The following is a 15,770-nucleotide window of genomic DNA, read 5'->3' on the forward strand; positions in this document are numbered from 1 at the left end:
TTTACTATGATGTCTTCGGATTACTATTACAGCTGCATCTATGTGTATGTTGCATTTAAGGTTGTGCACATTTAACTCCTTATATGGTATACTGTTGATCTATAGCAACGCATCATATTCTATAAAGATCATCCTATTTGTACCATCGCTGTCCTGTGATAACCACGTATCTCTACAAAGTCTACTTTTCATAAGCTCAGAAAAACAGCTGTTTTCAGCTTTGTGATGATGCTTTTTCTAACTGATCAGAGAGAGGTTTAAAATAGTTTATTTAGCTTAAGAAGTTGGATAATTACAACATAAAAAAGACATAAAGGAACACTTCATCTTTCGGTTTATCACAAACATGTAATCTGAATGGTATCTAAAGCTGACAAATGTAGTGGAGTAAAAAGTACAATATTTCCCTCTGCGAGGTGGTGGAGTAGAAATATAAAGTTGCTTAAAATGTAAATAACTGAAGTAAAGTACAAGTAGGCCTACCTTGAATTTGTATAAGTGCATACTTGAGTAATTTACATCCATTCCACCACTGGAATTGAGGCCCAGCTAATGTCTGGCTTATTATTCCCCAAGAGAGGGGCGCTTCCGTTTCGCTTTACTTCCGAATAATGTAGGATATCCAGTGTTTCATACTTAAATAGTGTTAAAGCATACCATAGACATAGACTGGGGCATACATATCATTTGGAATTATTTCTCAAAACTAATTTCCTTCAACGAGAACTTTATTGTCAACGTTGTACCGGAAGTCGTATATTTTTTTCTTCTTCTGCGCGACTTGACAGCAGAGCCAAAGAAAGTGGCGTTGCAGGATAATAAACGGAGGAGAGGCAGCTCGAACGGAGGCAGAGAGTCAGCCCTGGTCCTGACATTCTGTAAAAAAAAAATATATTTCGGATAATGCAGTCTTCCAAAAGGAGCGAGGGTGACTGGCAGGGGCTCGTCAGCGAGGTAAGTGAGTGGCGAAGACCGTGAACAGCTGTTGCAGAGACGGACTGATTTTACAGAAGCTCCCTCATCCATATGGAATGAGCGTCGGTGTCTTGGCTTAACGTGAATGACGTTAGACCGATGAGCTGTTTAACATCACATATAAACGCTACTTTTTCGCCTTTTGCTAGATTTGCTAGGCTAACGATTCATTGAAGGAGTAAGCTAGCTATTTTGGAAGCTAGTTGGAAATGCATTGACTCCCCTTAACGTTATGTGCTAGACTCTATGGCTAGACCAGATAAGCCCACCTGTGGGACTGCATTTACTCCAATAAACGTATCAAAACCTGCAGATTGAAGATTCGACCTATATGAATATAGAAAACCTAATGTAAGCCTAACTGACTGTAAATGGCACTACTCATAGCCTAGTGCTTACGTGTAGTCACAAAAAATAATTCAAGTGTTTAAAAAAAGCTTATAGAAAATTTAGTAATACCCAATATAATGACATGACTCCAATATAGCTCTTTAATGCAGAGTGAACCACAAACCCAAATAAAATCAAAGGATTTGCTGTATTTCTTTTTCATATGTGATAGCTAGAGAAAACAAGCAATGTAATATCACCACCCTGGGTTTTAGAGAAGTATAATGGGCATTTTCACTATTTAGAGAGGTTGTATGAGGTTTTATAGAACAAACGGACATCCATTAAGTGAGAAAATAATTGGCAGATTCATTAGTTGCAGCTTCACATAAGGGATAAGCATGGTTGAGCTACAAACCCCACCATACTACAAGCTGTACTACACACTACTACTGCACATTCAGCTCCTTTTGTAGCGGCTGCTATTTCATTTGGTTATGAGCTGGTCTGACAGCTATCAAGTTTTACTCTGTTCCTTCTGTTGTGCCTTATCTACACGTTAACACTCGAGTGTGTGTTTTTCCACCTATAGCAAACTGGTAGGGGCTTGTAATATTTGCACTATTTATAAATTTGACCGTTGCCATTGCAGGGTAGGAAATATTTAAGCCAAGAATAAGCTTACGAGAGATAGACATTGACTTACAATTAACTATGCACAATATAGCATCTCATAATACCACTTGTCTCTGTTGTGTTCTTGTGTGCTGTGTTTGTTGTAGTTCCTGGTGTGTAAGCGCAAGCTGGAGAGTAAGAAAGAGGCCCTGCTCATTCTGTCCAAGGAGCTGGATACCTGTCAGCAGGAAAGAGACCAGTACAAGATGATGGCCAACCAGCTGAGGGAGCGCCACCAGGGACTCAAGAAAAAGTACACGGAACTCATTGTGAGTGGTTCAAACCTTCAAGGTGATCTTCATTTGTCTGTGTGCGCATTATTGTCTATATACTCTCTGACCAAGCAGTCAGGCATTTAAATGGGAATGTTTAACAGTTTGCTTAATGTAATATTTGCTAAATGTATTTGATGAACGATAATATTTTGATAATGTAACTCTTTGCATATTTTAGGATGGTGACCCCTCTTTGCCACCAGAAAAACGCAATCAAGTAAGTTGTGTTTGAGTTAAAAGACTTTCTCACTGCCACTTATGCTAAAGTATTTGCCTTCGTTATGTTACAGTGTAAATTGTATGGTGTGGTTGAATTGAAATTGCTCCCTCCCTTTTGTTATGTTGATTTAGTTTGGGGAGAATAACCTCTGGGACATGTGATCACAACAAATACAGGATCTCAATGGACAAACAACATCCTCATAATAGCAACCAAATACAGATCACATGTCCACAGTAAAACTCTACCCACCTTACGAGATAATTATTGTTAGGTTAATGTTAAGGTATTTTTGTCTTGTAGAGACAAAGAGAAGGACTCTGCTTTGTGGTGCTTTCAAGCACGCTGTGACACTAGAATTTAAGAGTTGGTTACTGAATTGCAATGCATTATATAAAAAGGGTCTTGCTGATTAGAGGACAAACAACAAGCAAACATTGTGTTGTGAAAAGGATAATGCTGACACATATTATTGGTTATCATATACAGTACAGTAAATAATGGGATTCTTGTAAATTGGTTGAAAAAAAAAAGAGTAAATGACCAATTAATATCTGCTTTGAAATAAATATATCTATGGTTTAGACTGAGAGGGATTTTTGTTGTGATATTGATTATTTAGAATTCTGTTTTCTTATAGCGAACTCTATTTAGTCCTATGTGTGATGTGTTTGATGACAACCCATTCAAAAGCTGTAAATCACAGTTGCTTCTGTATGTTAACAATTGTCCCTGTGTCTATGTTTCCCTGAGCTGAAGAAGAAAGATGGGGTACCCTAATTGAATGGGTTTAATTGTTGGATTTGGACCCTCTCCATGATGGATCAAGTGGCCTGTTACCATTGTTACATCCAAACATACCATTGCCATTCACTCTTCTTCTCCACCTTCTCCTCAGGTGAACCTGGCTCAGCTGGTGAGAGACTCGAGGGCGCGAACGAAACAGCTGGCTGAGGAGGTGAAGGAGCTGACTCAGAGGCTCACCGAGGCCCAGGGGGATAACAAGGCAAGGTTACCTGGGCCAGCATATGACATGACCCCCTCACTCAGTCCAGTGCATGAGTAGATGTGTTTGAGATACGCAGTGCATTTCAAATGTTTTATTTTATTTTATTTTTTTGCTATAGCTGCTGAGAATGACCATTACTCGACAGAGGCTGGGGGATGAGGAGGTGGGCGCGCGCCATTTCCCCGCCCATGAACGTGAGGATCTAGTTAACCAGCTAGAGAGAGCAGGGCTACAGGTTCATACATTTCCTTTTTTAAATCATCCAAAACCTAGACAACTGTCTCAAATTTAGCAATCACATTCAAACATGTCCAGCGCAGTTACAATGAAATTTGATCATAGGTACATTTTCTTTAGATTTTCAAAACATACAAAAATAACCTCAGTAGTTCATAATACAATTCATGCACATTTTGTGTATCAGGACATGCATCACTTTTTCTACTTTATTCTCACCCCACGACTGCAAGCTGCATACACACAGTGCAGTAAATACTGCCATTATGAGGCTTACATTGTGATGGTGTTCTATTTGATTCTATTATTTTGATAAAAAACAATGCTTTCCCCTCCTTTGAACCTGCTGTTGAGGTGTTCTTGCTGATTGCTGAAAACAGTGTATGTACTCCGCAAACTCTACTCTAGTAAACAAAGCTTCAAAATATCTTTCAGTGGAGTCTCTAACAAACCTTTTTGCCTGGTTGTTTTTCTTCTAGATGGAGGAGATGGAGCACAACATGAAGGCTCTGGCGGACGAGCTGCAGGACGTGAAGTCGGAGCGCAGTGTGTTCAGGGAGAAGACCTACCGACTCAACGTGGAGCTCAACCACATCTTGGGCAACCGTGAGGCACGCATCATTGATGTGGATGCCCTCTGCATGGAGAACAGGTACGTGAGACAAAGAAGCAGATACGTAGGACACAGAACTACCTTCACCGATAACATTGTTTCAAGCCCGTTCCACTTCTATTTTTCTAAATCTCTAATCCAGCCTCTGGAAGGCTGAGCTGCAGATTCCCAGGAAATAGCTTTAAATCTTAGTACTGTAGTACTTAGTTTGCTACTTTAAGTTATATCAGTTGGACAATGCAACATCACCTGTATACATGTACTTTATTATGATGTTAAGTAGGTGAGGGGAGTCCTTTTTGATTTCTTTGAGCTTTTGTAAGATTAAACCAATAACAATGATTGTTTTTTTTTATGCCCCAAAATGTAGATTTGACTATTAGTTTAAATGATCATGGGGGACGGCTTACGCTAATAGTAAAGCATTGTGTAAATATTGCACGTCTTGACTTATTTCAAACGTTTTTTTCAAGTTTCATATCCAGAATATGTATGATTGCCTGAGCTTCAACTTAAAACTATAGTCAGTGTCCGGTTGTGATTTGCATGCAATCTGCACCTCTTCAATCTCATTATATATGCTGTGACTCTTCTGATGGTGATATGGATCATTGTTACTCTAGGTACTTGCATGAGCGTCTCAGCCAACTGCAAGAGGAAGTGAACCTGCTGAAATCCAACATCATGAAGTACAAGGTACAGATGGAATCGCTGGGATTTTGAGGTTTTATGAATCAACAATTCATTTGACCAAACTGAATTTGCATTCGTATGCATGTGAACTCAAAGTAAAACTTTTATTTAAAGTGTTCATCAAACATGGCAGAGCGGGCTTTATTCTCTCGTTTTGCCCTCCCCACAGACAGCTCTTGAGAGGAGAAAAAACTACAGCACATATGGGAAATCAAACAGCAGTCCTCTATCTGGCGTCCTCTCAGCCAAACAAGGTGAAAACACAAACTGTTCAGCTCACTTTGATTTCTCTTTAAAATCCGACATAAATAGATACCAGAGCTGCTGATCTGGGGAGCGTTGAAGGCCAGTAAAATGTTTTCCCTCACCTCTGTATTACCTCTAGTATTATGGCACATGAGGTAGTTTTTGATCCGATAAACTCTTCTTTCTTAATTATAACAAACCAGTTTCATTAAACACCTTTGTTTCTAGCCATGTCTTAATGCATTATTTAATAACTCCTTTTTGCCGATCCCTGAAGTCACCGCTCGGGCACCAGCTGGGTTACTAATTGTATTCCGAGTGGTAGAGAGCACCACTGGAAGGGAAATGAGCCTGCCAAGACTGACAGTTGCTGGCAGAAGCAGCACAGTGGGCTCCCGAGTTAAAGTTAGGAGAGTGTCACTAGTAGACAGCTGTTTTTAACTCTCCATCTCTGTCTTGCTCTTGTCGTGCTGTTTTCCCTGTCTCATGTTAATTCACCCTTTTTAAAAAATAAATAAATAAATAAATATATATATATATAAATTTTTTTAGTATAAGTTTTGTGAAGTTAGACTGGTGCATTATTGGCAGGTTGTAGGTTAGTACCATGTTTTTGTAGATGGCTTCAAATATAAATAGCTTTCTTCTTTTTATTCTCTCCTTCTATTCCATTCCTGCCTGTCTTTTTTTTTCTGATTTATCTGACACCTTTTTTTTTCTCTCCCTCTCTTTTTATTTTTTTATATATTTTTTTTTTTAGTTCAGGAGATGCTCCTGGAAGAGCAGGGCTGCAACCTGCCAGCCACGCCTCAGTCCATCTCCGACCTCAAGTCCCTGGCCACGGCTCTGCTGGAGACCATCCACGAAAAGAACCTGGTCATCCAGCACCAGAGGCACACCAACAGGTAATGAAATGGTACATTATAATGATGTCGGAGGAACCCTCACATGCTCCTCCACTGACTTCAAGGACTTTTTCACAAGCCTCACCTTTTAAACGTCATCCTCCTGGCACACTATGTTTACATACCTGTTCAGAGAATCCTCCTCCACCTCCAAAGCAAACACTGGACTGTGACACACACACACACACACACACACACACACACACACACACACACACACACACACACACACACACACACACACACAAACACACAAACACACACTGTTCATCAGTCCCAAGTAACCTGACCCATCGTACTTGGTCTGCAGGATCCTTGGAAACAGAGTAGCTGATTTGGAAAAGAAGCTGAAGACGTTGGAGGTTTCAGGACTATGGAGTCTTCCAGGTGGGTCTCAAGACCAACTGTTAAAGCTTCCACAGAAAATACATTTAGGCTGTACCACATTGCAGTCTCCTTCTTAAAGTCCTGAAACCAAAATCCACTTATTAAACAAAGACAGAGTAATAACAGTCATACAGTAATTTGTCATGGATATACATTATTTTGGTTTGTGTAATAAATAATCATCATTTCACAATTCTATAAATATTTTTGAATGTTTCTGATAAATCCAGCTAGTAAACAGAGATTTGTAAGAATGTGAATTAGAGCAAAGTGGGTAGAAGTTAGAGATGCTGTGTGTAGTTAAATGTCTATAAGGCAGTTACGTATGATCAGGAACTTTACTGTAGGCATCAGTCTCAACCTCTGCATGTATCCACTCTTGCAAAGACTGTGTGTCAGCGGTTCAGCCTATGTTTTTGACCCGGTTGGTACTTCCACTACCACACCATTAGCAAACATGACCATGTGACTATGGGTGTGCGTGCGTGCATGTTCACATAAAGTAAATGTAAAAATAAGAAAGGTTAACTACCGACCCGTTAACTTGTGATAAAGTGCCATTTATAATTAAGAATTTGCTGAAATTTAAGAAGAAAATGTTTTTCCCAACACTACACCTCACATACATTGCTCTTAAATGTATTTATTTATTTTTGTTAATAAAAACAACAACCATTATCTCGTTTGTTATAGCTAGCAAACTGGCTTACACGGATTTACCTTTTTTTCTTTTTTTCAATCGAAATATTAATTACATTACACTCATTACATTAATGAGGTTTTATGTTGATAACAGTGTGTCTTTCTCTCTTCTCTTGCTGCGTCTCAGGCTTGACCTACCGCGTATCCGTGGGAATTGGGAGTATGTATTCCTTCTGCCCCACTTAGCCCATCCATGCCCTCCACTATGTCCTGCCAGGACAAATCTGGGCAGACGCCCAGAAAGCGTGTCACCTCATGCCCATCGTTTACAATGTGTTGACTCCATTGACCACCCGCTCATGTGTCTGTTCATGATAGCATTGACTAGAGCAGGCTGTCTGAATATCACACACTGATATTTTTGGTCTAGTGGATCTGTCTGAAAATGTAAACTCAGGGGAGAAAAAATATTATTTTTGAATGTTGGGGTTGGGCATGTTTTAATCGCAGGAGAGACCTTATTAAAAGCAGCACGCTACGGTCTTCTTGGTTCATTTTAAATTGTGCTCAGATTCTCACTGGCAAGAATTTGAATCAAAAGTCATGTGAGACCAGGACTTAGGGCTGTCATATCGTAGAATGATATATAATGCAGACTTTATAGTCAGAAAAGAGAAAAATAATTAACAGACCAAGTTGTTTTTCTGGGAATTGGAGTCAAACTAATATAGGAATAGATATGATAAAATAAATAGTAAAATGTGCACTCAAAACTGTAGATTACCTTTTTTTATTCTTGTCATTATGTGAGACAGTGGAGAAAAGCTCCTTCAATTTGAGGAGCAAAATAAAAGACCCAACTAGTATTCAAAAACACAATTACATATACAACACCTTTTTTTATGTATCCATGCATCTGTGTATATGAGTAAACCCCGGCTTATGAATGAAATATAGTTGATATGCACTGCATCCATAGCAGCCCTTACATTTTGATAAGACGGCTGCCAGCTTTTTCCATCCTTTAAATAAACCTCATCCTCAGAGAACCGCTACCAAATGTAAACTGTATCAAAAATTAGTATTCCAAACTACATTTGCAGTCAGAAAAAGACGGCACTACCTAAAAAAATAGTTCCCCGCTTTTCCCACTGGAGGGAGATGTTGTGCCGTGTATAACCAGACTGAGAGGTGGAGGGGCTGCGGCTGGATGGAGGTGCCCTGTCATGAGACCGTCATTCTCACCGCCATAAAACTGACAAGCATCCATTACTGAAAATGATTGCCCACATTACAAACACATTTAGGGGAATGTGCCGTTATTAGGGAATTTGTAGGCGAGGGCCCAGAGTGCCTGACGACCACACTGTCCACCACAGTTAGGGAGACAGAAATATAGCGAGAGATGTGAGCGTCTGTGGCCTTGATGTGATACGAAGTTGGGCTGATGGATATTAAAGGCAAACAGGATAGGATGGAGGGCCTTGGCTGCCTATCTGAGACCCGGAGAAAACTAGAGGTGACTACGTTGTTTCAGGATCAGAGAGAGCCAAAAACAATAACAATGACATCGATGCAGCGAGTCGGATGAAGTTGTGATTGATAGATCCCCACCAGTCCTCCAGTCCACCCAACCCCCACGGTGAATGAGTGCACCTGAAATGTAACACAGCAAGTGAAAGCATGTCAGTGTGCATCAGCTATTGAAAAGACAGATGTGGAAAAAGAATGCACCCATATAGCTTTGTTTTGGTCCAGTGGCAGACTTGTTTCCATTCAAGATGCAGGCATTGCCTTGTCACTCTAGAGCTAGACAGCACTGCATCCCAGTGTAGGGTTTAACCGTTTGACTGTTTGACAGACATCTCTTTTTTTTGTCTCCTTATTTGTGATATGGAGTGTATGATCCCGTATGTTGGAGTGTCATATAATGCAAAAGAGCCGGTTATCTTTGCGGGATGGTTGCATACGCATATACAGTATTTTGTATGTGTGTTAGGGAGAAGAAGAGATGGCTGGTCAGGCAGCTGCCAGAGAGGTTTAAAAAGAAGTTGCTGGTGTCTCCTGCTTCCTCCGGAGTGCTGCCTGGCGCTGGAGACCCACTGCTGCGCTTAGTGTGGGCCCTGCTCTTCAGTAACCAACACCACCTTATTATTGGCTTTCAAAGGCAGTCTGCAAAACTCCTCTAAGGCTTCTCTCAAAACTTAAAGAGTTTTCGGATGCAGGCGTAGTCTTAAACATTAAGAGCTTTTCTTAACTCATCCAATCGATTGATATCTCTGGTTGTATCGGGTTGTTGTGTTTCTAGTCAATGAGCGTTATGGCTTTATGGCAGTATTTGATTCATTCATGTTTCATTAATGTCATGTAACATTTTTTTCCAGATATTTGATTCATTGGGTTAAACAAAAACATTCCCATCTAGTCATTTCAGCTATAACAAGTTGCAGATGATTTACTGTAAAAACGGTAATTTTAGGACATAAAATTACATATATACATTATACTTCTTATAATAGGTATTTCAACTGGTTGCTAATGATCAAAATTAGCTACTAAATGACATCGGGCAATAAAGTTACCAAATTCACCATCTTTGTTAATTAGCAGTAAACATAATTTAGAACTGAGGCTGATGGGGATGTCATTAGTTTTAGTATTTGGTCAAACTAGACAAATTGAAATGTTGACCTGGGATCAACAAAGTTATTATAATTCTTCCTGACGGGGTATAATAGTTTGTACCAAATGTAATGGCTGTCCATCCAATAGTTTTGGAGACCGTTCAATCTAAATAATCTAGCATAATGATTTTAAACATCCTGCAACATTGTTTCTTCTTTTGATGCCCACAGTTGATATGTAGAAGCCACAGGATCCAAACAGCCCCCACCCCACGCTATCACTCACTGTTCCCACGTCAGTGTCAACACTGAGCATCCATAACAATATGGAGTGTATTCATAACAATATGGTCTCCGTTCACCATTCATGATTCTTACGCATCTGCCATCCAGTCGACCATTTTCTCATTCTTATGTTTGGTTTTGTGCCTCACACTTGAATGGTCAGAGAAACATGCCTATTCACAGGGTTTCTGTGAAGGCAAAGGCTGATGCGCGCACTTACAGGCCCGTGTATGCATGTGTTTATGTGAAAACAGTTTACGTGTGTATGGGTGTTGTCTGGTTTATAGTGCAGTCTCCTACGAGTAGCATATGGTGTCATCCTAAGAGGCATGCAGCCATCACTAATGAAGACAGATGACAGGGAACTAAAGCCACTTCCTGTGAGCACTGCAATGCATATGTGCATGTATGTTTGCACACACACATACATACATAGATACACACACACACACACACACACACACACACACACACACACACACACACACACACACACACACACACACACACACACACACACACCACAGCACCATACATGTGCTTGAATGAGCTCCATCCATTTCTAACCAGACCCAAACTCTTCACACCTCTTACTTTGTGTTTTTGTTGTGATTTGGGTGTGAAAGTAACCGGGTGCGTTTGTTCTTTGATTGTGGTCTTACAGGGACACGAGACAATATGACACTGAATGAAAACCTTCAACCAGAGCTTCATCCAACACGTGCCAAAACTCAGCCAAACATGCAGCCATCCAAAGGTAAGTGTGTAATTGTGTGTAACTGGCTTCTCCAGCCATTGATAATAGAACCCACAGCTAACGGGATAAACACTGTAATTAGCCACCGCGTGCTAAACACTCCTTGCTATCTTCCATGTTTAACCCAAGTCCTTTCCCTTCCCGCCTCCACTCCACTCTGCTTCTCATTGGTGCAAGCTGCCCAAATGCCATGGCATTTTGAAAATGTGAAGCAAATTCTCGCCCGCTGACATTCAGAAACTTCTGCCGTGTTCTCTTTGAAAGGGGATGGGGGACGGGGGGGCCATAAATATGGATGCCAGTTCAAGTAATGTTGCTTTCTTCCTGCGTGTTTTTGCATGTGTGTGTGTGTGAGAAAAGGTGGCTGGGACTCTATGCGCAGTCTTTAACCTTTTTGCCTGCACTTCCACGAATATGGGTCAGTAATCCCCGAAGTGAGAGCATATTTTGGCGAAGAAGCAGAACTAAGCTGTTGCTACTGCCGAGATGCGGGGCGTCACACTTGTCTTGCGTCCCCTTGTCTGTGGCGCTGCTGCTATATTTAGCCTGTTGCCATGGAAGCACTTCAGTCACATAAGTAATTGAAATAACTTTCTACATTGACACAGTGGTCCAAAAAGAGGAAAGTTTTCCTTGTGTTTTCTTTTGTGTTTTTGAATCATACTTTTCTCACATAAAAAAAGATATAATAGAAGTAATTAACCGATCGACTGCCACTCCATTATAGGCTTCGGCCTTTCAGCATCCTTAGTTTATATTGGCTAGTCAATTGCTTACTGTGACATCAGTTCAATTCTTCGTGCTTAGCGATAACTCATTAACTACCAACTGTTATTGTTTTGTGCTTTATATGCATGTGTTTTTCTCTCCTTAAAACGCATTGTAAACTCTGGCTAAAATGTTGCCACTGTGCGAGAGTTCTTTATTAGGAGTATTAGTATTAATAGTACAGAGCCGTTGAAAATGGGCCTGTTTGGAACAGGCTGATTGCGTGGCCCGTGGTTTTGCTGCTTGTAGAATTCTTTTTTTGTACCCCAATATTACTTACAGAAGGACCCCAAACCACTTAATATGCAACTCCACTGTATAGCCTAGTACTGACTTACTGCGTAGGCTACGTCAACATCAGAGGAACACATTGTACTTCTATTTTTACCTGACAGAGAACGTTGCAGATTCAGAATGTAATCCCAAAATATCACAGTGACAATGTGGAGTAATCAGACATTAGCGTCATGGACTCATGGCAGTGCGCTAGAGAGAGAGAGCGATTGTGTGGTATGATCGTTAACTAATTTAATAAGTTAGTTAATAACCCTTCAACAGACGTGTTCATTTCCATACAGGTTTAGTGGCTGGACGATTAACGGTGAAGTATAGATTTGACTCGCGGGGGCATTTTGGCGACTGCAATGTTATTAGTGTTGTAAGTTAGCAGTAGACTTAATTAACCCAACCCAGGGTGAGTCTGATGAAAAGGTCTGGCCAGTTCATCTCTGAGATTTTCTCGCATTGCACAGCCCTGTGAAGGAATAATCTCGGCGATTAAGTTGTGTTCTATTAAGCGCTATATAGTGTCTGGCTTATATCCAGCAATCATGTAGCTAACGTTGGAAGCAGGAAAAGAGTCAAAGATACGTCTCACTTTATTAGATGCAAATTAAATAAAGTTGTCTTTGTTGGGTTAGGGTTAGGGCCAAAGTACTTGTATTCTAATTTAACTATGGCCTCAGATCAAATGAGCAATTAAATTGACCAGTTGTCTCATCTTCCCTCTCCCAGCTGTGTCAGACGACAGAAGTTCACATGAATCATCGTGGGAATGCCACACCGCTGGCAGCGATCTTGGCACAGATGGCGTCAGCAGGGAAGACGCACCTGCACAGCTCAACAGCCTGGAGCCTCTGGTGGGGGTGGAGACGAATGGGATTGACAGGAGAGGGGGAGAAATCGAGACCCTGACAGGAGATGGAGCCGCCTCAGGGCTGGAGGAGGGGCGGAGTCCAGTGGAAGAGGCGGGGCATGAGGTAGAGGGAGGGGAGGATGAAGAACTGGGTTCCACGGTGGAGGAAGGAGAAGAGGCAGCTCTGGCGCTGGGTGTAATGTCCACTGAGTCAGACCTTTCATGGCTTCCAATTAAACAAGCCTCTTTTGATCATTCAGAAGTGGGTCATCAGCCCTGCCAGTTCCAGGACGATAAGTCAAATCATGCACCCGAACATGTAGAAGACTCTGTATCAATTCCAGAGAACCAGTCCACAGAGGTGTCGAATACAGGGGACTGGGACGTTGTGGATCTGCGCAGTGACACCTGTCATAGTGACAGCTTGGCATGATCGGACGTCACTGAAAGATTTATTTAAATCCACGTCCTTGTCGTTCTCCTTGATAATTGCATTAATCAGCCCTACTTGCATTCACACACCGTGGCCACCGCTCGCTAGCTCCCTGCTCCACCTAGCAGCTCTGTTTTACTCAATAAAACTGAGAGAAAAAACACTTTTTCAGCCACCGTTGACAGAGCCGGAGGTGCACTTTGTACCTAGACAGGGTCGTTGCTGCGCTGGAACACAAAATCTTGAAATCAATGGAGTTGCAAACTTCATGCCCTACAGGAAGAATTTAGCTAGGAAAATAACAAATATAGCAACCTCAACTCCTGTGCCCTATATTCCCTTCTTACTTTCCCCTAGGATAAGATGATCCCAATTGTTTGCTTTCTTCTTCCTCCTAAGGGATGCCAATAAACTGAGTGCTGCATTTTGCTATTCTCATAGGGGGTCAAAATTGGCTTACTAAAACTTGTAATGAATGTGTTGTACATATGTCTTTTGATGTGTATTCATCTGTACGTATGATTAGGAAAATCTTACTAATCCGTCAGTTATTTATTTATTTAGAAGTTGATATTTGGATGAGACTACATGTGCCTTATATGTGGAAATATATACTGATATTTATTAATATAAATACATAAACCTGCAAAATGACCTCTCTTGAAGTTGGTCTTATCTGACCCACGCACAAGCACCCAAAAAAATCAATTGTATGAGAACGTGATTGTAACAATATCCACTTTAACTGTAACTATTGTCAATGAAGAGGTACTTGGGTTCACCTGACAGGGCTCATGGTATTTTGGGAACCACTGGTCTAGTGACATTGAAAGTTCTTTATTGATATTTGTATCCGGTCCCTCCTTTAGCTAGAAACCACACAAGCAGGATTTTCATCTAAACTACACTTCCACTCTGACACAGAGGCTGACTTTGGGAACTCTGTGCAATATTTGTTTGAGCTTTCACACACAGATGAGGTTTTTTTGATAGTAATGTCCTGAACCAGAAAATGAGCCCATATCTGCAGAAAATCGCTCCGACTAATTTCTAAGTGTTCACAAGGTTGATCTCTCATTAATTCTAAATGCCGCCGTCTCCATCTTTTGATTGTTTTACAGATTAGGGCAGCTTAACTTGATTCTCTTCTTTCCAGCTTTGGGAGAAAATTGTTCTTGCATCACAAATCGACATCGAGTTGTCTAAAATCCTAGAAATATTCAAATTTTATTTTTAATTGAATTAAAATATCCATTTTTGGAAGGATATTTATTTCAGTTGTCCATGTGTGAAACGTAATTTATATATTTCCCACTTTTTAGGGTCTTTAGAAGGTATTTTTCAGCTCATGCAAACACACGCATAAAAAACGTCTCAATATTATTGTATAATTTTGAAAACAAAAAGTTTCTCAGCACTGTAAATGGATGCACGGAAACACCCATTTTGTCTCACAGCCAGAGTTCAGAGCCCACTGTGTATTGAGAATCAGTGGTGAGGCCTACTCTTCCTGCATGCAGGTGACAGCTGGCCTCTCCAGGCAAACACAGTGTCAAAGCCAGAATCCATGAACTGCTTATTCTGCAGAAGGCAACTTGCTATTTTTAATCTCTGACACAAAATAGAGGCAAGGAGAGAGAAAGAATTGGAGCTAGAGAGCCATGGTGTGTACCCAGTGTCGGCCCTGTGCCAGGCAGCTGATTTGGCACACTGCAGCAAGCCTTTTTTTTCCCAAGGAGTTTAAGTTCATAAACCAGATGGACTCTGAACTAATGAAATTGCAAGATGATACCAGCATGCGTTGGGTTCCTCAAAAAGTCATTGACCATTTTTTTTTATTTTTGCATGCACATGAAAGCCTGAAAGAAATTACTGAGCTTTGCATATGTGTTAGAAAAGAAAGAACACAGTTGTGAGTCTATTTCAGGAAAGATGTGGAAGGGGAAAGAGCCACGGTTGTGGGCCGGTCAGAAATGACGTGAATTGAAGTTGACCACATTTTTTTTGTCTGTTCTGCGTTATTTAAACATTAGCCATTACGTTAACTGTTCCCTGCCAGGCTTTCTCACTATTTCACTAAAAAAACACTTTGGTGAAACATATACTGTAAGCAGGTTTAAAAAAAAAAAAAAAGAAATTAATTAAGAATGACCAGATCCTATATATCAGACGATATTTGCTCACAACAGATATATAAGTGTTTTGTATATCTTGGCCAGTGAGTAAAAATAAACTACAGTACAGAAATGATATGAAAGAAATACAGTATATGTTTTTGTGGACTTTTAGAAATGGTATCACCATTACATAGTCTGTCCACCAGAGAGCACTGACTGCAATTTTTCAACTTGCATTGTGGCCACAATGTTGTGGCCACAATTGTCAAAATGTGGATCCTTATATACGTATGTTTACTATTGTACGACTATCTGCCAATATATCATTACAGTATTTCCTAAATTCTCCAATATTGAGATCGGCATTGGCCTAAAACAAATCCAATATTAGTCAGTTTATACCACTAATTGAATTGCTCCAATGAATGCATTGCCAGTTAATTA

At 40.5% G+C, this 15,770-nt stretch overlaps 1 protein-coding gene across 2 annotated transcripts; it reads left to right on the forward strand.

The window, feature by feature from the left end:
• Window positions 1–746: 746 nt before the first annotated feature.
• On the forward strand, window positions 747–13,995 carry ccdc149a (coiled-coil domain containing 149a). 2 transcript variants are annotated; one of them, XM_039821794.1, is made up of 13 exons: window positions 747–954; window positions 2,088–2,249; window positions 2,434–2,472; window positions 3,374–3,481; window positions 3,603–3,719; window positions 4,201–4,373; window positions 4,958–5,030; window positions 5,197–5,281; window positions 6,034–6,178; window positions 6,489–6,565; window positions 7,395–7,427; window positions 10,781–10,873; window positions 12,656–13,995. In XM_039821794.1, the coding sequence occupies exons 1-13, from the start codon at window positions 904–906 to the stop codon at window positions 13,207–13,209; spliced, it is 1,710 nt and encodes a 569-aa protein (XP_039677728.1). In that variant the 5' UTR covers window positions 747–903; the 3' UTR covers window positions 13,210–13,995. The 2 variants fall into 2 exon arrangements, with proteins under 2 accessions (XP_039677728.1, XP_039677729.1); XM_039821795.1 differs by lacking the exon at window positions 7,395–7,427 and having other exon boundaries at window positions 755–954.
• Window positions 13,996–15,770: the final 1,775 nt, after the last annotated feature.

The sequence above is a fragment of the Perca fluviatilis genome, chromosome 14 (genome assembly GCF_010015445.1).
Source record: "Perca fluviatilis chromosome 14, GENO_Pfluv_1.0, whole genome shotgun sequence".
Classification (NCBI taxonomy): Eukaryota; Metazoa; Chordata; class Actinopteri; order Perciformes; family Percidae; genus Perca; species Perca fluviatilis.

Bases quoted from the DNA above. Each gene is read 5' to 3' on its own strand.
- ccdc149a (XM_039821794.1), top strand. From the start codon at position 904: ATGCAGTCTTCCAAAAGGAGCGAGGGTGACTGGCAGGGGCTCGTCAGC. The intron at 3,482-3,602 runs GCAAGGTTACCT...TTTTTGCTATAG, and splicing joins AGGCCCAGGGGGATAACAAG to CTGCTGAGAATGACCATTAC. The intron at 3,720-4,200 runs GTTCATACATTT...TTTTTCTTCTAG, and splicing joins TAGAGAGAGCAGGGCTACAG to ATGGAGGAGATGGAGCACAA.